The 27,516-nt window shown below is 58.9% G+C and overlaps 1 protein-coding gene across 4 annotated transcripts; it reads left to right on the top strand.

Moving 5' to 3' along the window:
* TECPR1 (tectonin beta-propeller repeat containing 1) lies at positions 1–27,514 on the top strand. Of its 4 annotated transcripts, none has more exons than XM_045541321.1 (25): positions 1–110; positions 4,546–4,792; positions 5,273–5,455; positions 5,701–5,823; positions 6,633–6,758; positions 8,288–8,462; positions 8,565–8,665; positions 9,647–9,748; positions 10,966–11,111; positions 13,443–13,909; positions 14,248–14,393; positions 15,142–15,297; positions 15,899–16,048; positions 16,213–16,307; positions 17,632–17,759; positions 18,751–18,853; positions 22,014–22,110; positions 22,208–22,287; positions 22,714–22,770; positions 23,231–23,411; positions 23,802–23,937; positions 24,520–24,612; positions 25,581–25,687; positions 25,782–25,901; positions 26,044–27,514. In XM_045541321.1, the coding sequence occupies exons 2-25, from the start codon at positions 4,568–4,570 to the stop codon at positions 26,155–26,157; spliced, it is 3,411 nt and encodes a 1,136-aa protein (XP_045397277.1). In that variant the 5' UTR covers positions 1–110; positions 4,546–4,567; the 3' UTR covers positions 26,158–27,514. The 4 variants fall into 4 exon arrangements, with proteins under 4 accessions (XP_045397277.1, XP_045397278.1, XP_045397276.1 ...); XM_045541322.1 differs by having other exon boundaries at positions 16,150–16,307; positions 23,802–23,870; positions 24,558–24,612; XM_045541320.1 differs by having other exon boundaries at positions 16,150–16,307; positions 24,558–24,612.
* The last annotated feature ends 2 nt before the right edge of the window (positions 27,515–27,516 follow it).

The raw sequence follows: 27,516 nt of genomic DNA, 5'->3' as shown, positions 1-27,516 counted from the left end.
CCTGCCGCTTCCGGCCTGCCCGCTCGCCCAGGGCCGGGGGAGGGCCGGCCTGCTCGCCCGGCCGACAGGGAGCAGGCACCGCGACTCCGCCCCGCCGGGCGCCGGCCCAGGTGAGTGCAATGCGGCTCCCCCTCTGCCGGGCGGGCAGGGCAGTGGGAAAGGTTGCGGCGGCGGAGGGCAGCGGCGCCTCTTACCCGTAATCCTCACTGCGTTCACCTGGAGACTCGCAGGGAGGGACTATACTTGTCCTCTTGCCTGCGCACCTGGAGGGCGCCGCCCCCTTCCCGCCCTGGTACGCCCACAGGCCGGCTTAGTGGCCGGGTTCAGGGGATGCCCCCACGACAGCCTTTGGACTGGAGTGATTTGATAATCACTGGAGCTTGGTTGCTTTAGAGAATCGAGCTGCAAGGGGCCTGCTTAGCCCTCTTCCTGGGCATTGGTGGGAGCAAATCTTCTTGTCTTGGGATTAGTGTGGGCAGATGGTCAGGGCCCAGTGCTCCGGCTCCAACATATGCTACTGGTGGCAGTGCAGAAGGTCCACCTGTCACCCAAGTGCACAGAACTGGGACGAAAGCCAGGCTGACTCAGGACACTTCCTGCCCAGTGGGGCTGGGCAGACCCTGTTCTTCAGGAAGGACTCAATTACCATGCAAGTTCTACTGCTTCACCCACTTCTTTGAACTCTGATGTCGCTTTTGAACAGACCCTGCATTTGGAAGCCAGCAAGCTGCCTTAGTAGGCAGTGCTCTCTCTGCTTGCACACCGGGTGGGTGACAGTGTGATAAGAAACCTTTAGGAAGAACTCCTAATGCCTAACTCAGAGGAAGCAAATGCTTGGGGAGCTTCCTTGGTACTATGTCCCTCCTACCACATCTGTGCCCCGCTTCCCTTGGGCACTTTTTGGTCTCTGAAAGGATCTATGAATAAACTGCTGCAGAACGGTAGATGGCTTTGAGGGTGGTGAGCAGGTCTTCTTAGTAGAATGACTGAAGGATCAATTCAAATTCACTCTGTCGATATTGCTGGTAAATGAAAGGTTACTTATTTGGAAGATGACCCCCCCATCCTTTCACCCCTATAACACAAAGAAGTCCCAGGATGCCAGAATCATGGGATTTTGTGTTCCAACCCTCCTTTCAAGAGTCCTCTGACCCAGTGAGCCTGGACAGGTTGCCTGATCAGTTCACTGCCAGGAAGTGGCACATGAGGATGTGGGGCAGCATCCTGGCAGAGGCAGAAGGGTGTGTCTCACCAAGGATGTTTACCTTGTGTCACCTTTAGCTGGGAAGTGACTGGTGCCTGGGTCTCCACTCTTAAGGGAGTTTGTAAACACAGTCCCCAACGCATACTTTCTTTGCAGCAGAGTCTTCTTCCATTAACTGCCCAGAAGGTTCAATTATGTCTCTAGGGAAATTACTGCTTAGTCATTTATCTGAAGCAAAGTGTATTAAGTACAAGTCAAAGTCTCCAGTCTTTGAGCTCAACCTGCAGACTGAGCCTAACTAAACTGGCTACTTATACGGTGAATTATGAGCTATCTTTGAAGACTAACTTATATTAAAATGACACCACAGAAACCTACATTTTAAAAAAAAATCTTACTTTTCCACCAACATTTTATTGAAGATTTTCAAGCATGCAGCCAAGTTGAAAGAATTGTATGGTGAACATTCCCATATCCACCACCTAGCTTCCACTGCTGACATTTCACTATACTTGCTTTATCACTTGTCTATCCACCAATTATGACCTTACTTTAAAAGTAATTCATGACATTTTGCTTTCCTGGAGCATTATTTCTGTCTTAGAGAGTTGGCAGTATGTTGAAGGTACACGGTGGTGATTATCCTTAAATGCTGTGTCAACACCTACTGTTTGCAGAGCACTGTTGTGAGGAAAGGCTAACCAGAAAGAGACTTGAGTTTCGGGGATTTCTTCAGAGATGGCAGATAAATGGCAGTTTGTGGCAGCAAATGCCAAGTAAAAAGTAAATAATGCCAAGTGAAAATGCCAGGTGACATCAATAACATTCATTGAGTTCTTGCTGGCTACTGAACACTGTTCATTAAAAGCTCTGTGCCTATATTATCTCATTTAATTCTCACAACACCTAGGTAAGTATGTCACTATTCCTTTCTGCCTTTTATAAAGTAGGAAATCAAGGCACAGAGAGGTTAGCTTTTGGTGGCACTAGAAAGTGATGGAGCCAGGACCTGAATACTGGCAGTCTGGGTCCAAGCAGCTTGGGCACTCTTAGCCACTGTGAAGGTGCCAGAGGGACCCTGACCAGGGAGGAATAAGGGGTAGCTGGGAGTTACCAGGGGTCCCAACTCAGGCATCTGGATGCAGATGCTGGTTGTCAAATGGCTCCAGAAGACTCGTGTTCTGTTTTTCCTGTTTGTTTGATGGGTGCTGGTGCTCCTGAGGTTAAGAAGGTCACCTTTTCTGCCAGGAGCTCTTTCCTCACTGGCTTGCTCCATTCTGCTGGTCGGTTTCCCTCCTATTGTTTTTTTTTTTTTTTTAGGAACTGAGAGTCAACTTCCTATTGTTTCTCTCCGCTTCCTGTTGTAGGTGTTTCCCAGAGCTCAGCTCTGTTTCCCTTTGTCTTCCTGTTCCTTATCTCCTCCATCGCTTCCTTCTCAACCTGCATTCTGTCTTCTTGGTGTTTGCAAGATACACTTTGTTCCCAAAGAGCCGATTTTGCCCATGGCAGATGCTCCTATCTTCAGCTGCGTTCCATCCCCTGCTGTCCTTACAGTTGCCTTCTGAAGCGCCCACGTGCCTCTGGCCCCAGCCTCCTGGCACCTAAATAAACTGTCTCCTGGTAGCTCCTGTTTTCAGACAAGACTGGCCACACCCTCATCCGTAGGTTCTTTCCTCTCTTCTGGCCCCAGGGCAGTGTTCCAGGGTTGGATGTGGGAGCCGCCCTGTCAGGCAGAGCTTGTCATTGTGATTCCCCTGTTGTCCTCCTCTGGCTGCTCTGTGTTTGTCTGCCTTGTGTCTGGCCATGTGGCCCTGCCATGGTAGGGAGGGTTGGATTTGTTCCAGGTAGGAACCCAAAAAGTATGTATAGTGCAAAATGCGGTTAATGCAAAACTTAGGCTTGTAAAACAATGGCCTCAGGAGACTGGAGAGTCCCCAGATGTTGTAAATCTAACAGACAGCTGCAGCCAGCATTCCACCCCCCCCCCCATAGGAATGAAGTCTGTCCCTCCCTAGCTCTCCTGATAAAGAGGACTCCAGAGCTGAAGGATGGATGTGACTGGGGCAGGGGTCCTAGGAGCTGGTTGTTTGAAAAAGAATTTATTACAAGCAGCTGTTCTGGCCCACTTACTTACTCCCCCCAGAGAAACCCTCTATAAAACCCAAGGCTCGTTCGTCCCCTTTTCTGTCGTGGACGCTTTTTTCGGCCTCCATCCATCTGCACCTAGAGGCTCAAAATAAACAGCATTTTGCTACACATGAGGCTCCGTGTGTGTCTCTCTCTCTCAGCTCCAGACCTAACAGGGAGCTTGTTCCTACCAGAATCCAGGGCTCCAGAAATGACACCCCAGGGAGCCCCAGTAGTGTCAGGCCTGAGGGTGGGGGGTGGTCAGTGGCAGAGCTTAGCAGCAGCCTGGGGCACCCCCTACAAAGCACAAAGAAGAGGAGAGAAAAGGAAAGGAGTGGAGAATGGCAGGAGAGAGATGGGGGAGAGAAGGAGGCAGTCACTCAGGTAGGATCAAGAGAGCACCCTTACGTCCTTGAATTTGCATGGTCACGTGGCTCCTGCAGGACTCAGAAAGGCTCTGGCTGGGATGCCCGGCCCATGTGGATGCCATCGGCAGGGAGGGGCCCGCGTAGGGGGAGAGACCTGCCCTCCCTGGGGCAGCAGCAGGACAGTTGTATGTTTTGAGACTCAACTAAATCCATAAGCTTTCATTTATTCTTTTGAAAGGAAAGATCTAAAAGAAATATAACAGAATGATAATATTCATTAAATTTGGGGAGGTAGGTACTTAGATGTTACCTTTTTTCCCCTGTACTTTTCTGTATGTTTTTAAAAATACCCATAATTAGAGGGAAGGAAGGCCACGCGCAGTGGCTTACGCCTGTAATCCTAGCACTCTGGGAGGATCACTTCAGGTCAGGAGTTTGAGACCAGCCTGAACAAGAGTGAGACCCCATCTCTACCAAAAATAGAAAAATTAGCCAAGTGTGGTGGCGCATGCCTGTAGTCCCAGCTACTCGGGAGGCTGAGGCAGGAGGATCGCTTGAGCCCAGGAGCTTGCGGTTGTAGTGAGCTACGATGACGCCACTGCACTCTAGGCAACAGAGTGAGACTCTGTCTCAAAACAAAACAAAAAAATAGAGGGAAGGAAAGGCAAAGAAAGAAAAAGGAATCTACACTGGAAACCAGGTCTGCTTCTAATTTGTGGGGTGACCACTCACCCCCCTCCTTGGACCTCCTTTTGCCATCCATGGCATGAGACAGTCACACCCACCTGGCCCTGATGCCCCCTGGGCCGGGAGCCGAGACACTGACTCTCCCCTTCCTGCCACCAGTGTTCCTCCAGCCACCGCCGCCATGCCCAACTCGGTGCTGTGGGCGGTGGACCTGTTTGGGAGAGTGCACACGCTCTCCACGGCCGGCCAGTACTGGGAGCTGTGCAAGGACGGCCAGCTGGAGTTCAAGCGGGTCAGCGCAGCCACGCAATGCTGCTGGGGCATCGCCTGCGACAACCAGGTCTACGTGTACGTGTGCGCCAGCGATGTCCCCATCCGCCGCCGAGAGGAGGCCTATGAGAATCAGGTAGCCTTGCGCATTTGGAGTCAGTTGCTGGGTTGGCGGGTTCGCTGGGTTACTGGTTAACGTGATGAACCGCAGAAGAGAATCAGAGGCTGCAGGCTCCCCGCCAGTTCCCACACGCATCCCCTTCCTCATACTTAATTCCGAGTTGTGTAGCGTCCAGGGTCTGTGGGGCTGGAGCGGGCTGCGGGTGATGTCCAGGAGCCTAGGATGAGGTCGTCCTCCCTGCCTGGCCCCCGGGAGCACCGTGGCTGGTGGGTGGGTCCTCTGCCCATTGCAGCTGTGCCGATGTGCTTGCCATGATGAAGCAGCACGGGGTCCCTGATCCCTCGGCCCGGAGCAGCCCTCTGCTCACCTCCCATTCTGGAGACCAGCAGGAGGGACCTGCTGGGCAGGGTCTGCTGGCCCCGGAGAGGCCCTGCCTGCCTGGGACTGTTCTGGAAGGCTTGGGTCCAAGGCCGTCTCTGTGTCCCCGGCCCTCAGCGCTGGAACCCCATGGGCGGCTTCTGTGAGAAGCTCCTGCTGAGCGACCGGTGGCCGTGGAGCGATGTGAGTGGGCTCCAGCACCGGCCGCTGGATGGGGTGGCGCTGCCTTCACCGCACTGGGAGTGGGAGTCCGACTGGTACGTGGATGAGAACTTTGGAGGGGAGCCCACGGAGAAAGGGGTAGGTGGACTCAGTGCCCATCGTGGCTGCCCTGGGTTGGGGGGTGCCTTGGGCTCACCTGGCCCCCCGTGCTGCTGTCCCTAACACCCCATGGTGTCTGACCTCTGCTTGCTGTGTACGGAATGGGGATTGGGATTTTCGTGCTGGCTCACTCCCTCCTCTTCCTCTCCTTCCTCCCCACCTTCCCTAGCTTTTCAAATTCCTTCCCCCTGGAGGCTCACAGTGCCCCTACCTTGGTGTTTCAGGGGTGGACATATGCCATCGACTTTCCTGCCACCTACACACGAGACAAGAAGTGGAATTCTTGCGTGCGGCGGCGGAAGTGGATCCGGTACAGGAGATACAAGTCCCGGGACACCTGGGCCAAGGTCTCAGTTCCTGAGTGTGGCTTAGGGGCAGGACAGGGCCAAGGCAGATGGGGGACTGGGGCCAGCAGGGCCTGGTAGGAGGGTCACATGAAGCCTCGTCCCCACCCCGGGACCTGGTCTCTGAGCTGTTTCCTATCCCTGGAATACCATGGCGCTGCGCGTCCCTTCATCCAGGAGACGGCCACACAGGAACCCAGCCAGACTGGCCCAGGATGACAGAGAACATGTTCTGACTGAGGTCTCCGAGCTGCTCTGTCCCAGGCTGAGCCTCCCTCTGGCACTTCGTCCTCCCCTCCCCAACCAAGGGAGCACCTCTGGCTCTAGTGTTCTCATGACCCTGGAGAACCTCCCCACTTAGGAGGGGCCCAGGCCGAGTGAGAGCAGGCCGTAGGCGCTCACCAGACCTCGCTGGACACCCCATGGCCGTGAGGTGGGGCTGCCAGCCCAGCCTGGCTGTCCTGGGACTGGGACAGCAGGGTGCCGGCCAGCGGCATCATCAGCCCTGTTCTACGGCGGGGAACAGAGTCACAGCGGTCAGGTCACTGGGAAGCCCAGAGCTGAGATCCTGTGGTGCGTCTACCTTCCACTCAGGACCAGCAGTGACCACTCGGGGACAGTGGCCCAGGCCTAGCGGCTGACAGAACAGGGCAGAGGGGACCCAGGGCCAAGAAGCCGCAGTCCTGGTGCTGCCTTCTCTGTGAAGTCAGGCAGCTGGGACCGAGCTGGGGGTGGGAGGTCAGAGGGGCGGCGGGCAGGGAGGGGTCCTGTCCAGGTACTGACTGCCCCTGCCTCCTGCCCCTTTGTTTCAGATCCCCTCGAAGGATGACCCCAAGCAACTGCCTGACCCCTTCAATGACCTCTCCGTGGGGGGGTGGGAGATCACGGAGGAGCCCTCGGGCCGCCTGTCAGTGTGGGCCGTGTCTGTGCAGGGAAAGGTAAGGCCAGACCCGTGCCCAGGATGAGAGGTGGTCGTGGGAGCCGGCCACAGTGGCGGCGGCGGGGAGGAGAGAAGCTGGCCCGGGTGGCCTCCCAGGGATGCAGGAGGGGTGAGAGGTGCCTTTGAGACATTCTCCTCGCCTCTGCTCAGGAGGCAGGTGACAGGACTGCCACACCCTACTCCTAGGGATCTGCTCTGTGGACCCTGGGTCTTGCACTTCCCAGAAGCCTCTGTCCCCCCCACACGCCTGGTCCTAGCCTGCCCCTCCTCTGAGCCCCCAGCATACTGGTCAGAGCCCACCCTGGGCTCAGGCGCCATCAATGTTACCGCCTCGGACAGCTGCCGAGCGCCCTGCCGGCTCCTGCGGCGCCTCCCACGCCGTCTCCAGGAGTGCGGCGGCCGGATGTGGCTCTGGGGGTGTCTAGAGAGAGCAGATCCTTTTCTCAGGGAATGTGTGACATAAGCACAGGAGTAAGGCCAACCCCGACGGCAGCAGCGGCGCAGACGGCCCTGAGCGCAGGTGACCAGCACTCCAGTCACGGTTTTAAGTTGCGCTTTGTGATTATTCAGTCGCTCTTACCGCAGGTTGACCACAACTCTCCAGTCAGCTTTGGAACAGTCACGGCAGGGGTTTTTAGCAGGCTCACCTGCGGGTCCCCTGTGGCCCGGGCTTCGGTTAACCACAGTTGCTTCCTCCGAGCCGTGCTGAAGGGTGGGGGGAGGGGGTCGGACAGAGTAGGGAACTGGCCCGGCATGGAGCCCCCATGGAGGGGCCTGCCCACCTGGACCCGAAGAGAGGGGAGAACAGGGGCCACGGAACAGTGTCTGTGTCCCCGAGTGTCAGCGGTGCAACATGCTGCCCTGTGCCCCACCTGGGGTCCATGAGAGGTCGGACCAGGACCATAGGCTCCCATAGTAGCCAGGGAGACAGATGGGCCCTGACACCACCCGGCAGCAGGCGGACAGCTTCCCAGGCCTGGCCCTGTGGGGCTAGTTTTGGGGGACCGGTGGCAGGATTGAAGATCAGGGTTCCCCAGTGTGAGGACAGCTCTCTGAAGGGGGTCACCAGCCCTTCCTGGACCCCAAGTGATGTGCAGCCTCCCCCAGATAAAATGAGCCAGTTTGGATGAGATGAGTGAGTTGCTGGATCTTAACTACTCACTTAAGGAGAAAAAGAACTAGATGTTTTAGTCATTTGTGCGAGCGGGGTTTGGGGGTTTTGCCATTTAGCCACCTGGCCGGCTTCCCCCAGAGACGGTGTCCTGAGAGCACATCACCATGAGGGGGCGCAGGACGCACGGGCTGGCCGGGAGCAGCATGGGGACCTGCTCCTGTGGCGTCAGGTTTAACAAGTCTATCCTCCGACGCTGAGGTCCAGGGTTTGCATTTCTTTGCCGGAGTGGGAGCGTCCTCTAACTCTGAAGGCAGTGGGGATTGGGAACCAGACCCGGCCAGGCTGGGTACTCCAGCCCCTAGCCCCGGTGTGGACATGTGACGCAAGTGCCATGCCCTCTTCTCGCCTCGCAGGTGTGGTACAGAGAGGACGTCAGCCACTCCAACCCCGAAGGCTCATCCTGGTCCCTGGTGGACACCCCTGGGGAGGTGGTCCAGATCAGCTGTGGGCCCCACGACCTCCTGTGGGCCACCCTGTGGGAGGGGCAGGCCCTGGTCCGGGAAGGAATCAGCAGGAACAGCCCCACAGGTGGGCAGCCCAGGGCCGGCCCTTGCCCCGCACCGGGGAAAGGGGTGCTCGCTGCCCCGCATCTGGGCTGATGGAGGCCGCCTGGGTTCTCTGGGCTGCTAGGAAGCTGCTGGTCCATAGTTGAGGCTCCGGGGTCTGAAAACGGGATCATGCACGTCTCCGTGGGAGTCGGCGTGGTCTGGGCTGTCACCAAGGACCGGAAGGTAAGACAGGGACGCTGGGGCTGGATCTGTCAAAGGCTGTGTTTTTTTGTTCATATGAGTGTGATCTGAACCCTTTTCGACAAATCCGGCCTCAGCCAAGCACCACGTGCTTTTATGTCGCTAAAATCGTTGCCCATCTCCAGGATGTCTGGCGCCGTGAAATCTTCCCTCACCCACACCCCGTACCAAGGTGCAGACTCTGCATTTATCACTTAATAGGCCACAACGTTTCAAGTCATCAGAAGCTAATTTACTGACACCCTAGTTAACTGAACACCACCCCGTTCTCCTACTCAGTGCTTGTCATTTGTGTTTTATCAGAGGCTGGTCCGGTAACATAAGCCAATTTCAGATTCATGTGATTTCTCTCTAGCCACACGTCAAGGGGGGGTTCCCGAGCCCTGAGGGAGCGCATTGAAGCTGGGGTGGGGGGTCAGACCCATGCAGGTGACTCGTGAAGCCACAGGTAGGCCTGGGGGAAATACAGTTGAATTGTGTGTATTTTTACAAGTTGGTGTGAACAAAGTTAGCTTTACTGAGACTGTTTATGAAGCACTAAGAATAGACCCCAAATAGGTTATTTATTCCAATAATGAGTTTAAAGAAATAGTTTTCCTAGATAATATCATTAAGGCCGGTGTCTTCCACAGAGGCAAACTTGGTTCAATAAAGTGGCCTTTTCTAAGCTTTAGGCCAGAGAACCGGTGGGAAGTTGCCAGGACAGGTGTGGCTGAGGCCGGGTGACCCCCCAGCCCTCGGGGTGGGGTGGGGATGGTGCCAAGTGCAGAAGGGGATGCGGCCAGGGTGTGGGAAGAGGGACGTGCTCAGAAGCGTCCTCTCTAAACATGTAAACATGTGGCCTGCTCATTTGTAGCAGGCACTGAGGGATCAAATTATTCATTTCTTTTTCCTGAGCCTTAAAACAATCCCTTCTGTTTCAGTGGCCCTCCAGGGAGGCATGTTTATTTCTGACTTTCCCAGGTGTGGTTCCGAAGAGGTGTCAACTCTCACAACCCCTGCGGCACCAGCTGGATCGAGATGGTGGGAGAAATGACGATGGTGAACGTGGGCCTCAACGACCAGGTGTGCGCTGGGGTCGCAGCTCGGAAACGGTGCGGGGGGTGGCGGGGAGCCTCCACGTGTCCCACTGTCCCTTCCCACTGAGGGGGGCTGGTGCTGGTGGCACAGCGGGGGTCCCAGCACCTCCGCACACTTTCAGCTTCGGTGGCTGGATCTGCCACAGTCCCGGAGCCCCTGCTTTCCCCTGGGTCAGTCCCCAAGGACCCGCAGAGCAATGAGTACGGATCAGCGGGAAGTGTCTTGGAGACTGGAAGGTTTCATTGCGAAACATCTGGGCTGACTCAGGTGGGTTGGCCACCAAGTGAAGGACGAAGCTGGTCCCCTGCCCTTGGCTCTGTGGGTGCCGCTCGTTTAAGCACTGCCTGCCCGGTTTTACAGCGGGGCCTCCTGCTCATACATGGTGAGATCTGGGCAGCTGTAAGACTCAGAGGGTGTAGCCCTTGCCGTGAAGGCGACACCCGCACCCTGTCACACTGCACTGGAAGCCCCTTCCAGGGTGCCGGGCTTCCCTCGGCCGCCACGTACGCCTGCCACCCACCCTGGAGACACAGCCCACAGTGGCTGGTGCAGGACAGGTGCCTGCTGGTGCCCGGGGGGCTGAGCCTGAGGCAGTGACTGGCTCAGCCTTCCTTGGCCAAGTGATAGAGATGCCACAGCCCACCCAGCAAGGCCACCTTGGCCCCTGAGCAAACCTTCCTTCCCCAGCACCCAAGGGCAGAGGGTAGGACACCAGCCCAGCCACGCTTCCCCCGGAGAGTGAGCTCAGGATCGACGAGGTTATTTTGCATCTTTAAAAAGAGCAGGACTGTCTTTGGGTTCACTTGGGGATCAGCTTCCCAACAGAGGCCACGTGGAAGACAGAGACATGGGAGGACCTCATGTCCGGCACCGGGTCCACCAGCCACACCACCACCTCTGCATCTTGTCACCCCAAAGCCCTGGGTCTGCCTGGGTCAGGGAGCCAAGACCGGGTCCCTGCTTCTCCTGAGCTTGCTGGTGTGCCCTCCACTTCTGCACAGCCCCCCACGGACCTGCCAGCCCTCACAAAAACTCATACACGCACCCCCCACACGTGGCAGCTCCTGCCTGTGTCTGCAGATGTGTCCTGTAGCTCTGTGGCACAATCCTCTGGCCCCCGTCCCACCCCCGCACTCCCAGCAAGCGGGAGTAGCCCCTAGGCCTGCACCAGCCTCCTCCGAGCAGCACCCTCTCTGTTCCAGGTCTGGGGCATTGGCTGCGAGGACCGAGCCATGTACTTCCGGCAGGGTGTCACCCCCAGCGAGCTCAGCGGAAAGACATGGAAGGCCATCATCGCAGCCCGAGAGTGTGACCGGTCACACTCCGGCAGCTCGTCGAGTCTCCTAAGGTGATCCTGGGTGGCAGGGTGTGGAGGAGTCGGGCTAGGGATGGGCTTTCTGTGGCCTTGGAGGGCAGTGTCCTGAGGAGGCTGCCACCTGGCCTTGGCAGGGTGATGGGTCTTGTCCCAGGCAGGAGAAAATCGGTCTCTGGCCCACAAGAACCACTAAGGGCTGCAGCCTCCTGCTCTCAGATTTGTGCCTGGTGTGCCGCTCAGACACCTCGGCTCCAGAGAGGGGGGCCTGGGGGCAGCTGGGGCAGCCACACGGAGGCATCATTGGACACCCTGGGCCGCACCTGGGGGCAGGCTGAGGCTGGGGTGTCCCGAAGGAGCCAGGACCCACCTGAGCAGGGCTGGTCCGTTGGTTCAGAAGATCTGGGAGAGAAACGGCTTGTTTGTGGGGTGGACGCTAAGGCCTCTCTGAAAGGGAAGCCAGGGCACGATGGAGGGTCTCTTGTCTGGAGCAGTGGTCTCAGACTTGGTGTGCGCCAGAGTCGCCTGGAAGACTCCTTCAGACATGAAGTTTCAAGCCCCAGCCCAGAGTTTCTGTTTGAGATTTTTTGTTTCCCATAAAGTCCCGGGTCATGCTGCCACTGCTGCAGTCCTGGGGACCTCACCTTGGGACCCACGGGTCTAAAGAGTGTGGGTGAGTCCCAGCTCTGCCCACCAGCCATGAGAGCCCAGATGAGTGACTTGGTGTCCGAGCTGGGGACACCTCAGCGCTACAGCAGAAGTGCCCACAGTCACGGGCATTGACTGAGACAGCACGTGGGGCCCTGGCTCTGCACCTCGGACCCTCCCCAGCCCCTGGTCCACACCTCTTCGCTCCCCCAGCTTGGTGGTCGTCACGCTGCTGCCTCGTCAGCCCAGAGGGCCGGGGGGAGCCGGGAAGGGCTTTGCTCACGTTTCACCTGAGGCTTTAGTCTCCTCAGCTGCTAGTTCTTAACCTGGACAGCACATTGGAATCAGCTGAGAAGCTTCAAAAACTAGTGACGCCAAATCTTCATGACCTCAGGTTTGGCAGTGGTTCTTGGATATGACCCCAAAAGCACAGGCAACAAAAGGAAATATAGATAAATTGGATTCCGTCAAAATTAAAAACTTTTCTGAATCAAAGAACACCATCAAGAGAGTGAAAAGACAGAATGGGGGAAAATATTTGCACATCCTATGTCTGCTAAGGGTCTAGTATCTAGAATATATAAAGAAGTTTTACAACACAACAAGACAAACCACCCAATTAAAAAAGAACGAAGAACTTGAATAGACATTTCTCCAAAGAAGATACACAAATAGTCAATGTGAAAAAATGCTAAGATCGTTAGTCACTAGGGAAATGCAAATGAAAACCTTAATCAATACCACGTCACACCCACCAGGACAGCCATCCTCAGTGAGAAAGACAACGACAAGCACTGGTGAGGATCTGTAGAAACTGGAACGCTGTGCGCTGCTGGGGGGATGTAAAATGGTGCGGCCCCCGTGGAGAGCAGTCTGGCAGCTCCCCAAGAAGTTAAACATAGAGTTACCGCGTGACCCAGCAAAGCCACTCCTAGGCATGTGCCCAAAAGAATTGAAAACAGGTGTTCAAGTAAAAACTTACACATAGATGTTTACGGCAACACTAATCACAGCCCAGAGTGGACACAACCCAAATGTCCATCAGTGGATGAACGAAATGTGGTCTAATGGTGCAATGGAACATCACTCAGCCACAAAGAGGGAGGAAGCCCTGACACGCACCACGTACAGACGATCCTTGGACACATCACGCAAGTGAGAGAAGCCAGACACAACAGGCCACGTGTGGATTCCACGATTCCATTTCTATGAAATGTCCGGAGTAGGCAAGTCCACAGAGACAGAGGCAGATCGGTGGTTGCCAGGGGAGTCGGGGGTGGCGGGGAGGAAGATGGGGATTAATTGCTTCAGGGTACGGGGGTCTCCATTTGAGGTGATGGAAAGTTCCAGAACTAGGAGGTGGTGATGGTTGCATAACACTGTGAATCTACTGCATGCCCTAAACTGTGTGCTTCGGCATGGGTAAAGCAGGAATCTTTACGTCATGCATTTAAACACAGTGAAAAAAGAATCCTAATTCTGGATCTCGACCCACAGATGTGTTGATGTGATTGGTCTGAGGGGTGCTCAGGGTCTGCTCCCTGGGAGGCAGGTACAGTCATGTGTGTTGCACGGAGGAGGAGACAGGTGCTCAGAGAGGTCAGGACTTGCCCAAGGTCGCGTGGGCAGCCAAGGTGGAGCACCCTGAAGCCAGGCCTGCCTGACAGCAGTGTGTGTCCCCTGCAAGGCAGTGACGGGTCTGTCCTGTTTTGTCCCCAGTGCTGGCTGCTTCTTTGGCGATGAGGTGAGGGGCAGTGGCGAGTCAGCGCCTAGCGACACCAGTGCCTCCTCGGAAGTTGAGAGACCAGGGCCTGGCCAGCCTCTCCCCGTGGAGTCTTTGGACAATTCCAGGAACCTCAAGGAGAGCTTGGCCTCGGGCCCAGGGGCCGGCAGGACTGCAGAGGGTGCCATGGAGAATGCCTGCCCCACCGAGGGCGGCCCTGGCCTGGTCTCCACCCCAGCGGAGCTGCCCTGGACCAATATTGACCTGAAAGAGCCCAAGAAGGTGCCCAGCCACTCAGCTGCCGGCTTCCCCGAGACCACCGGCGTCTCCTCCTTAGGGCTCCTTCCCCTGGGTTTGGAGGAGCCCTATGGGGCGGACGACCACCAGCTGTGGGCCTGGGTGTCGGGAGGCGGCTGCGCGGTGGAGGCCTGCTCCGTGCCCAAGTGGTTCGCTGTCCAGTCAGGTAAGGCTTCCTGTGGAGCCCGCGGCCATCGGCAGGGCCCGGTGTCCCAGAGGGTGCTCCTGGGGACGTGGGGAGAAAGAGAAGGCCTGGGGGCTTGGGCAGCCCCACTGTCCTGCCTGAACGCCCCCTGTCCTGGTAGCAGTGACTGTTTTCTAGGCTGAATTGTTAGGGGGCAGCAACTTGCCCATCAGATTGAAGCGTGGGGAGAGGCTCACGAGGCATTTTGCAAAGATTGTAGCTTTCTAGCAAGAAAAGGCTGATCTTGGGGGGAATAAAAGCCCTGGCCTCCTGCCCAGCTGCAGGCAGGACGGTGCCCTGAGGCTCTGGCCGGCCTGCAGGCCTGTCCCCCTCAGTGCAGACGTTGTCCCTGTCCATCATGCCGGCCCAGACCGCCGCCTGGAGGAAGCAGATCCTCCAGCAGCTCACGGAGAGGACCAAGCGGGAGCTGGAGAACTTCCGGCACTACGAGCAGGCCGTGGAGCAGGTGGGCGCCCTGCTCTCCCTGGATGCATTTTTTTCCAACAGGCATTCATTGAGTGCCTGCTGTATACCAGCTCTTAGGTGGGGCGGAAGAAATAGACGAGTGCATCGACCCCTCTGTCCATCCCTCTCAGGCCACACGGCAGATTCAAAGATAAAGAAATGAGTTCCTTTGCTTATTCTTTTATCTTGGGGAACTTTTGTTCAGGCCCCACTGCATTCCATGTGGGATGTAGACCCTGGGGACCCTGAGGTGGCAGCAACCTCCGAGGGAGGCAGGAAGGGAGGGGAATTGCATCGTGCTGTCCCTGCTAAGGGCAGCTCTGCGCCCAGACGGGCGTCGTCTTACTGACACGAGTCAGCACAGGGGTGAGGGCTGCCTTAGCCCCTCCCCAGGGCCGACCCTGCCCAGGCCCTCCGAGACCCACCCGGAGCACATGACCAGCCTCGTTCAGGGGCTTGGCGCAGGCTTGGCGGAAGCGTCCAGCCAGTGGCCGAGCTGGGCTTCTGGACACAGGCCGGCCAGGGTTTGGGTCCCAGCTTTGCTGCTGCTGACTCACTCTGTGACACTGAGCCCAGCCCAGAGCCTCCCTGAGCCTCAGTTTCCCCAGCCAGAACACATCGGGTGTCCAATGGCATTACTGTTGTCTTTAGCGTGAGAGGTGGAACTGGGGGTGCTGGGAGTGGGGCTCCAGGGTCTGTGGGGCCAGGGCCTGCCATGACTGTCCCCCTGCCCTGGGGCACACGCCCAGTCCGTGTGGGTGAAGACCGGGACCCTGCAGTGGTGGTGCGACTGGAAGCCCCACAAGTGGGTAGACGTCCGCGTGGCCCTGGAGCAGTTCACGGGGCACGATGGCGCTCGGGACAGCATCCTCTTCATCTACTACGTGGTCCACGGGGAGAAGAAGGTGCGACTGGGGGTCCCCACTGGGGAAGGAGCCGGGGGAGAGGGTGCGGGGCTGAGGGTGCCCACAGAGGAGTGTCCCCAAGGGGCAGGGTTCCCACGAGAGGGGACACAGGGCTGGGGGTGCAGGAGTGGGCCTAGGACACTGGGCCGGGGTGCCTAGTCTGGGATCCACGTCTCGAGTTTACCAAGCGCTCGCTCTCCGGCCCCGCCAGTGGTGGGCAGATACGTCGTGCCGGGGCGCCCACGGCCTCACGGAGCCGTCCCCCCGCCCCTGCCGAGCAGCCGCTTACAGGCTCTGGTTTTCCGGAGGAGAACAGGCTCGGGAAGATGGTCTGTCACCCCTCCCGACAGCGGGCACATGCCAGGCAGTCGCCGTCTCGGCCGGGTGTGGTGGCTCCCGGAGGCGTCTGTTCACGGAGTCCGGCTTTGATGCTGGAACCTGCTTGGCCTTGTAGCCACCACTCAGACCTGTAGGCCCAGGCCACACTCTGTAGAATCACGGTGACCTGTCCCTGTCTGTCCCCCACAGTGGGGGGCTCACCTCCCCGAGGCCCACTCTGCCCCAGGTGACAGCCCTGCCCCTGCGCCCACTCTCTGAACAGTACATCCACGTGTTCCTCAACGACGTGACGGTGCTGGTGCCCTTGCTCAGTGAGGGCAAGCACTCCTTTGCCCTGTACACCCCCGAGAGGACGCGACAGAGGTGGCCTGTGCGTCTGGCTGCCGCCACCGAGCAGGACATGAACGACTGGGTGAGCAGGGGGTGGTCCCTGTGGGCGGGGGTTGGGGGACGGCCATTTCGGGGCAGCCCGGCCTGGCCTGCCCAGTGGTGACCAGCAGTGTGCCGTGGCAGCTCGCTCTGCTCAGCCTGTCCTGCTGTGAGAACCGGAAGGTCCACGGCCGCCCGTCCCCGCAGGCCATCTGGTCTGTCACCTGCAAGGGGGACATCTTTGTGAGCGAGCCCAGCCCCGACCTGGAGGCCCAGGAGCACCCGCTGCCCTGCGACCAGATGTGAGTAGGCCGCGCTCGGACGGGGCCCGGGGCTCCCCGTCCCCCAGCACCCAGTGCTCGTGGTTCCAGAAGGGAGGCCCCCGAGGACCACAGCCCGCACGGGACCACAGGCTGCGGGTTCCCTGGCCCTGACCCCTCTGCGGAACCGGAAGCCTGGCTGGGCTGAGGGCTGGGCAGCTGCCGAGTGTCAGGAGCCACGTGGAGAGTGGATGAGCTGGCTCAGCCACCCCCCGCCCCTGGGGTCCCAGGACAGGGCTGTCCCTTCACCTGCCCAGGGCACAGACCTGGCACTCGGCTTACAATCCTACCAAGCCCCTGCCGTGGGGGGTGGCCGGGGCCCAGGGGCAGAGAGGGGGAGAATAGCTGCTGGCCAAGGGAAAGTTCCACTGGGGGTGTGTTTTCTGGGTAGAGATGGTGGGGTTTGAGGTCCACAGGGCGTGAGGCAGGAGAGAGGACTTGGAGCTTGGTGGCTGGGAGGACCGGAGCAGGCTCTGGTGGAGGCGGGACCCGGAGGACCAGGAGGTGGGCAGCCGGGGCTGGACGCTGTGTGGGGGGCGTCACTGTCAGGGCACTGAAAGCCACCGATGGAGTGAGGTTGCCCTGGGGAAAGAGTGTGAGCAGAGTCCTGAGGAGGAGGGCCCAGCAGGGGACACCAGTGCTCACGATTCTGTCCCAGGCCTGCTCAGAGGGGCTGCCCAGCAGGCCATCCAGTGCTGTGGGGGCCCTGGGCTCAGTTACCAGCGGACACCAGGACCAGGGGACATACATGAGCCCAGGAAGCCCTGGCCACGGGAGGGGGTGAGTCAGACCACCTCTGGTGACAGGGACAGGGCCGCGGCCACAGAGGGCTGACCCACCGCCAGCCGCACTCTGCCCACCTAGGAGGCAGTGCTGTCACAGGGCAGCCTCTTGCTGACACCCTGGCAGCCGCTGGCCGTACTGTCGCTCATGCAGATGATTAGACGTCACCTCCTGCTTTCTGCCGTGACATTCAAGCCTGGCTGCACCTGTCACTGGCCAGCCCGTCCCCACGTCCCAGACCCCAAGGGGTGGCGTGAAACAGCTTCTGGCCTTGCACCCATCCGTGTCACCTCAGGGGTTGGTGGACAGGCTTCTGAGGCCCCCTGCCCGTGAGGGACCCTCTCATGCCACTCGGTAGTGTCAATGCAAAAGGGGAAGCCACACAGGGCAGGATTCCACCCACTCGGACACCGAGCATTAGAAAATACCGTGTCCGGGGGAGGCCACAGAACAGAGGCCCGTGGCAAGCGGAAGGTTGGGAAGCTGGCACTGAGGTTCCCGCCACACTCTCTCGTCCTCGCAGGTTCTGGCGGCAGATGGGAGGCCACCTGCGGGTGGTGGAGGCCAACAGCCAGGGCGTGGTGTGGGGCCTCGGCTACGACCACACGGCCTGGGTGTACACGGGCGGCTACGGCGGAGGCTGCTTCCAAGGTGAGGGCGTTCCCTGCCCGGATCCCCGCCTGGCTCCCCTGCCGGCGCCGGGCGGCTGTCCCAGTGTTCACACTCGGCTAGCAGCTGGCTGACAGGTGACCTTCACCACTGCCAGCCTCCACACAGGCTGAGCCAACCTGGGCCGACCCATGAGGCTCAGGAGCCCCGGACCAGGCCTTGTCTCCCACACGTCCCCACGGACACACCTGCTGAGCCAGAGGCCTTGAGGATTCTAGAACGGCAGCTGCCAGCTGTCCAGCCCTTTGTTTGTGAAGTTTTGGGGCGTCGGGGAGCCCTAGTCCCTGGTCCTTTGATTCCGAGTCCACAGGTCTGGTCACCGGTTAGGTGGGTTGTTCCTTCAGGGCCAGAGCTTACTGAACCCTGGTGGGTCCCCCACCTTCTGGGAGGTGGAGTCCTTGTGTCTCCTACTAGAAAATGAAAGCAGAAACACTGAAAAAGAATGTTCTAAGCTGCAGCCCACATGCCCCACAGTGGGGAGCAGCTAACCCTGTAGAACTGTGGTCCACTAAGACCATAGGAATGTGCATCTGAGCAGACTTACCAACTTTCCTATTTGTGAGGCAAGAATTTCGTCTTCATTGTACAAGCAAGGAAATTGGGACTCACAGAGATAAAGTTAATGGTCCAAGGTACCTTTGCTAATAAGGAGTGAGCTGGGTAGACCTCGCACCTTCCTAGTGAATGAGGAGGATGGCAAGGAAGAAGAGGTGCGGCGGAGAGCAGAGCGTGAGGCGGGGGTGCTGGGAGTGGCGGGGATGGGAGGTTTAATGCACAGTAGATTCTTCCCATTGAGGTCGCGCAACCCCAGAATAATCAGGGCACAGAGGAGAGAAACCCAAGTCAGGCCGGCCCTGCCTGCTCGCCCCCTCCGCCGGCCTGGTTCCAACCCACCCTCCCACCTGCCCTCTGCTGGAATCAGCGCTTCAGTCAGAAAGCCAGAGTCGGTCCCAGCAGCCTCCTGTCCCCGCAGGCCTGGCCAGCAGCACCAGTAACATCTACACCCAGTCGGACGTGAAGAGCGTTTACATCTACGAGAACCAGCGCTGGAACCCCGTCACGGGCTACACCAGCAGGTGAGCGGCGCGGGTGCCTGGCCGGGGTGCTGCCTGCGTCAGGCCCCGGCCTTGACGGAAACGGGACAGCAACGCCCACTGTGGCCTGGAGCTGGCTGGACCTTACTGCTCTCTGAGGGGTCCTTCCCCCTTAAATCTTTAAGTGGAGTGCACATTTTAAAAACTCACTAATTAAGAGGTATAACATACAAAGTTCACAAAGCAAATATGTGTACATATCTGTATGTATGGTGTATATCTCTCTACATATATGTCACTGAGTCCTCACGAATCGGCCACCAGTGTCATCACCACCCAAGTCAAAGACCAGCACATTGCGAACCTCCCTGCCCCCATCCCCTTCCCAGCCCTTCTCTCTGAAACCCCCTCGTCCCCAAGACCTGCCACCCTCACTTTGGCCACCGCTGTGCTTTGCATATTTCAGGTGGTGGTGACACGGCTCCTGCGCTGTGGTCTGCCTTTTCCCTCTCTTAGCGGTGACTTTTGGTTTTTAAATGTGACCCAGCGGATCAGTTATCTTCTCTGCATAAAGTTTTAGGGCCTTTAAGAAATCCTTTCACAACATCTCGTCACCCGGAGGCATCAGGCATATTCTGCCATCTTCTGGAACAGCAGTCAGCAAACTTTATAAAGATAGCACATAGTTCAGGCTCTGTGGCCCATGCGGCCTCTGTCACCACTACCCACCTCTGCAGTTGTCACTTGAAAGCAGCCACAGGCAGCGCATAAGGGAACGTGTGTGTCCCAGTGAAACTTTCTACTGGGCACTGGAATCTAAGCTCAAAGCATTGGCCTTCTTTTGGTGATTTTCAATCATTTAAAAATGTAAAAACCACCCTCAGCTTGCAGGCCGTACAGAAACAGGCAGCTGCCGCCCCCCCAAGACCATTTGGTAGATAGCGTGAGGTCAAGTTGTTTTTTTGCTTGTTTCTTAAATGTCTGGTGACTCACACCATTTATCGAGAAGACTGTCCTCTCCCTCCGGCACTACAAAGTGCCACCTTAGTCTTGAATCGAGTGTCCAGGCAGCAAGCGGCAGCAGCCTGTTCCAGGGCTGGTCTCTCCCGCCGAGGAATTGATGTCCTTGAACCAATCCACACGGTGAAGTCACTGTCCCTCCACAGGAAGGTTTCAAAGCTGGAACAAATTCTCTTCAATGGGGTTTTCGCTCTTCTTGGAGCATTTCTAGATGAGTTTTAGAAGCAGGTTGTCATTGTCCTTAAAAGCTGTTGGGATCTTGGTTGGGAAGGTCTTGGATCTGTAGGTCTCTTGGGGAGAACAGTTCTCTTCCACGAGTAAGTCTCTAACTCTGTGGACAGACTTGACGCCTCCATTTATGTAATTTCTTCCCAATGAGGTTTTGTAGTTTTCCATGTAAATGTCCTGACATCTTTTATTAGGTGATATATTTATGGTTTTTGATACCATTATAAATGACACAAACTTCTTTATTTCCTATTTCAACTGTTGGAGGCTGTGTAAAGAAATAACAATTGATTTCCTTCCTGATTTTCGAAATTGGCAAAATAAATACCAAATGATATGAAGAACAGACTCCATGAGGACCCTAATCTCGCCAGCCAGAGATAGTAACCACTGTTAGCACGTGGCCCGTTGCCTCCCAGCCAGCCCCTGTGCTCGCGTGTGTCTGCGTGGGGGTGACAAGGCCAGTCCTGCGATGGTGGCTGCAACGGCCTCACCTCCCCGTACCCACGGTGGACCCGGCCAATCTGACCTCCGCTCAGTCTTGAACGTGTAGATTGTTTGCGATCTTCCGCTGCCACACGGAACAATGTAAAGGACTCCCTTGTGTGTAAATATTTGTGTCTCTCTGTCTGCCCCATAAATCAGAGGATTTCAACATTTCTAAGGCGGTTGATGCACGTTGCCAAGATCTCCTGAAAACCTGCACCTCAGCCGAGTGTAGCGTCCACACAGGATGTTAGTGTGAGGTTTTCTGGGTTGGTTTTTTGTTTCTTAAATATCTGGTGACTTAAACCTCGATGTCCTCCTGACGTCCTCCTCGGTCCTCACGAAGAGCGGGGTGGTGCTCCCGTGTCCGTCGGAGAGGGCAGGCCAAGGGCCACACGGGTCCTCACCCATGAGTGCCCACTGCAGGCTCCAGACGTCCCGGCCTCTGCCACCTGCCCCCGCCGGCCCGTGTGCTGCTCTCTGCCACGCTGGTGTCCTGTGGCAGCCACAGCAAAGAACCACAGACTGCGTGGCTTGAGCGTGAGACGTGTATTGTCTCTCGATTCTGGAGGCTGGAAGGCCCAGGTGTGGGCAGGGGGGGTTCCTTGTCAGGGCCATGAGGGAGAACCTGCCGCAGGGCTCTGTCCCAGGCTCTGGGTCCTCACTGTGGCCTCCCTCCATGTGTGCCTGAATCTGAATTTCCTCCTCTTGTGAGGACCCCAATCATCTTGGATTAGGGCACCCCCCCACAAGGACCTCATCATTTTTTTTGGAGACAGAGTCTCGCTCTGTTGCCCGGGCTAGAGTGCCGTGGCGTCAGCTTAGCTCACAGCAACCTCAGACTCCTGGGCTCAAGCGATCCTCCTGCCTCAGCCTCCTGAGTAGCTGGGATTACAGGCACACACCACCATGCTCGGCTAATTTTTTCTATATATTTTTAGCTGTCCAGCTAATTTCTTACTATTTTTAGTAGAGACGGGGTCTCGCTGTTACTCAGGCTGGTCTCGAACTCCTGACCTCAAGCGATCCTCCCGCCTCGGCCTCCCAGAGTGCTAGGATTTACAGGTGTGAGCCACCGTGCCCGGCTGAGGACCTCATCTTAACATGGCTATCTGCAGAGTCCCTATTTCCAAATAAGGCTGCATTCCCAGGCGTTGAATGTAGGATTAGGACTTTGACATATTTTGGGGTCACAGTTCAACCTGTAGCAAAAGGGAAAGAGAGGTGGCTTCCACACTGCATGGAGCACTCAGGTGATGTGGGTCACTGCAGTTGGTCTCCTGCCCAGGGCAGTTCTGGTTTTGCCTGTCACCCCCCTCCCCCAGTGAGAGTGTCTGGAGGCGGCTTGCCCTGGGGCTGGAGCTCCGGAACTTTCCTTCAGGTCCCCACCGGGCGGTACAGGTACCTGGGCTGGGCAGGCCTGCTCTGGGTTCTCCCTCATCAGCGCACCCCTGTCGTTCTGCCCCAGGGGTCTGCCCACGGACCGGTACATGTGGAGTGACGCCACGGGGCTGCAGGAGTGCACCAAGGCCAGCACGAAGCCCCCATCTCTGCAGTGGACCTGGGTGAGCCCCCCGTCGCCCCCTGGGAGGGGGTGTCCACCTGAACTGACCTGAGCTGTGGATTTGGGGGCCCCGTCCTCACTGACTCGCTCCTCCCCAGGTTTCTGACTGGTCTGTGGATTTCAGCGTGCCTGGGGGCACTGACCAGGAGGGCTGGCAGTACGCCAGCGACTTCCCCGCGTAAGCACCTCCCTGCATCGTGCTGCCCCCGTCCCGGCCAGCCCTGGCCCCACGCCGGGGGCAGGTGGGTGAGGAGCCGGCAGGCACGGAGCATGGACAGGCCCTTCGGGCCACATGAGTCACGTCCAGTCAGAAGACGATGGAGCCAGAAGGGCCCGGGGAGGAGGAAGCAGCCCCCGGATTGTGGCTCACCCAGGGCCGATCCCTCGCTGCAGCCAGGCCTCCAGGACAGACCCTGCCCTCGGCCTCGGCCCCTTCACTGTCCCCAGGGCAAGGACCATGCACCGTGACACCTACTCCTCTGAGCCTGTCAGTGGCTTACACTGAGGCTGTGTGACCTGTAACAGGCAGAAAAAGAATGGGTGTGGGGTCATTTTCCAGAAACTTCCACGAAGTGGCCTTGATCTCATCTTCTTTCTCTTGCAGCTCTTACCATGGGTACAAAACCATGAAGGATTTTGTCAGGAGAAGGGTCTGGGCCAGGTGAGGCGGGGCCACAGTGACAGTCACTCTTGCTCCCTCTCTCCCCCGCGGGGTCCCTGGCCTCTGCCCTCAGTCCCAGGAAGCAGTGGGAGAGGGACGGGCAGAGGGACGGGGAGAGGGACCCGGAAGCCAGGAAGCCGAGTCTAAGTAAATGTCAGCCCAGGAAATGCCCGAGGGCTCCCAGTGCTCTCTGGTTTCAGAAGAGTTTGTTTTCAAGAACAAATAAGAGAAATGTCACTGGCAGGCTTGGCCAGTTGTAAGGACAGAGGACAGGGCTGGTGGGGAGCGGGGGTGGGGAAGGAGCCACCCCTGGGCACTCATCCTGGCCCCTCTCGGGGTCCTGGCCCCCAGTTTCCGCCTCCCTCAGTCTCAGGCTGCTCTGCTCCTCCCCCTCCCTCGTGCCCAGGGCTCCAGCATGGTGACATCAGGGTCCCCTCTGTGCTCTCTCTCCACTGTACAGAAAATGCAAGCTGGTGACCAGTGGGCCCTGGCTGGAGGTGGCTCCCATCGCCCTCAGGGACGTGTCCATCATCCCGGAGAGCCCAGGCACTGACAGGAGTGGGCCCAGCGTCGCGCTCTGGGCCGTCAGCGACAAGGGGGACGTGCTGTGCCGCCTGGGCGTGTCCGCGCTGAACCCCGCGGTGAGTGCCGGGCTCCAGCTCTGGGTCAGGCTCAGCTCGGGCCTCCCCGGGCCCTGTGAGCAGCTGGCGCTGAGGATAGGTTGGTGCAAGGGGCCCACCCTCTCTCGGGGCCTGGAGAAGGGTGACAGGCAGGCCCGGGGACACTGCCGTAGTCAGGTGCGCGTGCTGCTGCTTTCCCTGCGTGTGAGATGAGAAGGTGAACGGAGGATTCGGCAAGTGCCCCCATCAGGCCACAGTCAGGGCCAAGTCAGGCAGGGCTGGGTCTGTGTGACCTTGGCTGCCCCCGGCTGCCCCACTGCCCACCTGCTGGGCCTGTGTCACCCAGACCTTGGGGGTGGGTGGGCCTGGCGACCTTGGTGGCCGCCTCAGTGTCCCCTCGCCCGTCCCCAGGGCTCCTCCTGGCTGCACGTGGGCACTGACCAGCCCTTCACCTCCGTCTCCATCGGGGCCTGCTACCAGGTGTGGGCCGTGGCGAGGGACGGCTCCGCCTTCTACCGGGGCTCTGTGTCCCCCTCCCGGCCGGCCGGTGAGTGCCACCCCCCAGGAGGCTGTGACAAGTGAGTGACATGTCTGAGTTGGGGGCACTGGCTAGTTGGTCTTGTCATTTTCAGTTCAGCTTGGCAAAAATTTGTTGCATGTCACCTTTGGACCAGGCGCCGGGGCTGAGCCAGGGTATCCCCAGAGGCCGTGTCCTCGTCCCACAGGGACCACCCAGTGACAGGGCAGCCCTGGCCAGGCCTGCCCACCCCTTCCAGGGGTCACTTTGTACCTCCGCCCTGCGTGGCCCACTCTGGGGACCGTGCGGGAGGGCAGGCCGTGCTGCCATGCTGTTCGCTGGATGTTCAGACCCGGGGTTGGCAGGGCAGCCCCCAGGGCCGGCTCTCCACTGAGTGCCAGGCTGGGCGCCCTCGTGTCCATGCTGGTGAGACGGGTCTGAACCCGCCACGGCCTCCGGAGGGCCCAGGGCAAGGCCGGGGTGCTGGGTGGGCGGCAGGACACAGGTCCGGTGTGCTTGCGACCGCGGCCCACTGCGAGCTGGGGAGGAGGCCTGGTGGGCTGTGAGTGTCTGGGCCCGTGGGTGCGGCCTGAGTCAGCTCTCCCGTCGCAGGCGACTGCTGGTACCACATCCCGTCTCCTCCTAAACAGAGGCTGAAGCAGGTGTCTGTCGGGCAGACGTCGGTGTACGCCCTGGACGAAAATGGCGAGTTGTTCTGATGTTCCTCCGTGGTCCTCTGGGAGCTGCGGGGTCCCTGAGCACCTGATGGGATGAGGCCCCCGTGCTGGACAGGCTGCAGGAGGTGGGGGGGGGGTCCTCCCTTTCTCCAGAAGCATCCAGGCCTTTCTGGGCCACAGTTTCCCAGGGGCTGTGGAGCACCAGGTGCCAGGGCTGAGCAGGTGTGACCTGCCCATCTCAGTGACCATGAGGTTGGCTCCAAAGGCCACCGGGGGTTGGGCCCAGGACGGAGCAGCACCGCCCCAGGCCCCTGACACGGACCTGTAACCACCGTGAGAGGCACTTAGCCTCTTCCCCAAGTTTCACAGGGGCTGGGGGCACCTGCTGATGGCACAGCGTCAAGGCCAGGGTGACGCTGCTTGGCAAGGCCTGTGACAGGAGGCCATCCCTGACTCCATGTCGCTTCAGGCAGGGCTCTCGACAGCTCCCTGCGTATCTGAGTTGTTGCAGATAAGGAGAAGGCCGGGAGAGGTAGAATCAAGACTGAAATCCAGGCCGGGCGAGGTGGCTCACGCCTGTGATGCCAGCACTTTGTTGGGTGGGAGGATCGCTCAAGGCCGGGAGTTCGAGGCCGCAGTGAGCTGTGATTGCGCCACTGCACTGCAGCCTGGGTGACAGAGCAAGACCCTGTCTTAAAAATAGGAAAAAAAAAAAAAAAAAGACTGAAATCCAGGGTGTTTACTTCAGATGCCCGGTTCTCTTTTATTTGTTCAAAAATTCTTTGTCCTCAGTTTCTCCCTCAGTAGAAAGAGGATCAGGACGCCAGCCCTGCCGGGCACGATAGGACGATTATGAGGCTCGGGGAGGCACAGAGCGTGCGGAGGGCGGTGCTGGCCCCGGGCAAGAGGACAGCAGGGGCGGCGGCCTTGACTGGGTGGCCAGGCCCCCAGCCACCCCGCAGGAGGCCTTTGCGTCTGACCCGCTTCTCTCCGCAGGGAACCTGTGGTGTCGCCAGGGGATCACGCCCAGCTACCCGCAGGGTTCCAGCTGGGAGCACGTGTCCAACAACGTGTGCAGCGTGTCTGTGGGGCCCCTGGACCAGGTCAGGGGGTCAGAGGGTGGCGGGTGTTAGGGTGCCCGGGTCCCCAGCAATCCCACTGCAGCGGGGGCCGGGCCTCAGCGGGTCTATGTTCCAGGTCTGGGTGATCGCCGACAAAGTCCAGGGCAGCCGCAGTCTGAGCCGGGGGACGGTGTGTCACCGCACGGGCGTGCAGCCCCACGAGCCCAGTGGGCAGGGCTGGGACTACGGCATCGGGGTGAGTTGGGGCAGCTGCCCCGGCCAGGGCTGTGGTCACACTGCCGCACTGGGACTCAGGGGCAGTTGGGGTGGAAGGAAGGTCCCCAGGCAGAGCCCCTGGGAGCCCTGGCACCCGCTGAAACACAGCTTTCTCCTTCCAGGGGGGCTGGGACCACATCTCTGTCCGGGCCAATGCCACCAGGGCCCCCCGGAGCTCATCCCGGGAGCAGGAGCCGAGCACCCTGCACAAGGCCCCGGGCCCCGCCTGCTGCTAAGGCCGCAGCGCTCCTGGATGCGGATGGTGCCCAGTTGAAGGATTAAGGCTGAGCCATCTTTGTGCTGCAGTGTGTGCCATGGGGGGGCCACCCAGGTGGGCTCAGGAGGGAACCTGGCCCGAGGCCACAGCTACTTCAGAAGCACTGGCTGAAATAGCCCAGAAATGTGAAGCTCCGTGGATGCCCCGCACGTGTCCCCGCCCCCCAGAAGCACCACGGGTGGGGGTGGGGCTGCACCTCCAGAGGCCCCGCCCCTCCCACCTCCACCAGAGCCCAGGAAGGAGCCCCCTGGAGCCCACCCCTTGGCAGCAACCCAGGCCTGCCACCCCCGCCCCCCCACCCAAGAGACACTGGCCTGGGGCTCAGGGCCACTTTGTCATGAGCTGTGACTGTTTCTCAGAGCAGGATTTGCAAAGGGGGTTTAATTTCACAGCTAAGGCTCGAGTGGGCAGGGTGTCTTCTTCCCCCGGGTGTGCCGGGGCTGCGGACCAGGAGGCTGGAAGAGGACAGAGGCTGCCCAGGGCTGGGAGATGGCGTCTGTGTGCTGGGTCGCCGTTAGCCCCTAGACAGCCCCTTCCTCAGATGTGCGGGGGGTGTAGGGGCTCCTCGGATGTAGGATCACATTGAGGGGCAGCAGGCGTCCTGGGGAGCAAGACCATGCCTGGGCCGGCGGCGGGGTGTGGACGCAGACCCCCAGCCTGTCCTGTGCACCCCAGGGCGAGAGCCCTGCCCGGCCAGGCGAGGAAGAAGGCCCTGGCTGAGTGGCCCTGGCTCCTGTCCAGCAACTTCTTTGCTGCTTTTTATCCCATTGTGCCCCGTTTGGGGACTTTGCTTCCTACACTGGACACTTTGCCTAGGAGGTCGTCGGAGCCCAAGTCCTGTCTCTGCTCAGTTTGAGGTGGAATGAAGGGACTTGTCACCAATTGGCCTTCCTGGGATCCTGCCTGTTTCGTCGTCAGCAGGGGGTCAGCTGTGCATTTATATCTGATCCCATTTTGCTGCACGGTGTCTGTCACCCAGACGCTGACTCTAAGAAAGTTCTCTGGGGTCCCCTCCCACGGTGGGGAGGGTGCTGCTGGGGGTGGGGCCAGGTGTGTCTGGTGCGGGGCTCAGGCCAGTCCTGGGCGATGACCCCGTGCTGCGTGTTTACATTCCAGTGTCAGTTGTCCTGGGGGTGGGCGCTGTGGTTCGTCCCCTGCAACGGTGCCCCGTGCGTCCTGCTGTAACTCGCTGTCTGCAGGGTGTCACTCTGCCTTTCTCCAGGGTGACGTGTTCTCTCACTGCTAAGCACCAACTGTTTACCTGCTCAGCATCCTTCGGATGCTTTATTCAATAAAAATCTGCGCCAGAGTGTAAATG

This window comes from Lemur catta, chromosome 2, assembly GCF_020740605.2.
Source record: "Lemur catta isolate mLemCat1 chromosome 2, mLemCat1.pri, whole genome shotgun sequence".
Taxonomy (NCBI): domain Eukaryota; kingdom Metazoa; phylum Chordata; class Mammalia; order Primates; family Lemuridae; genus Lemur; species Lemur catta.
The sequence above is the reverse complement of the archived record's forward strand: the minus strand, read 5'-3'. Positions and strand labels throughout refer to the sequence as shown.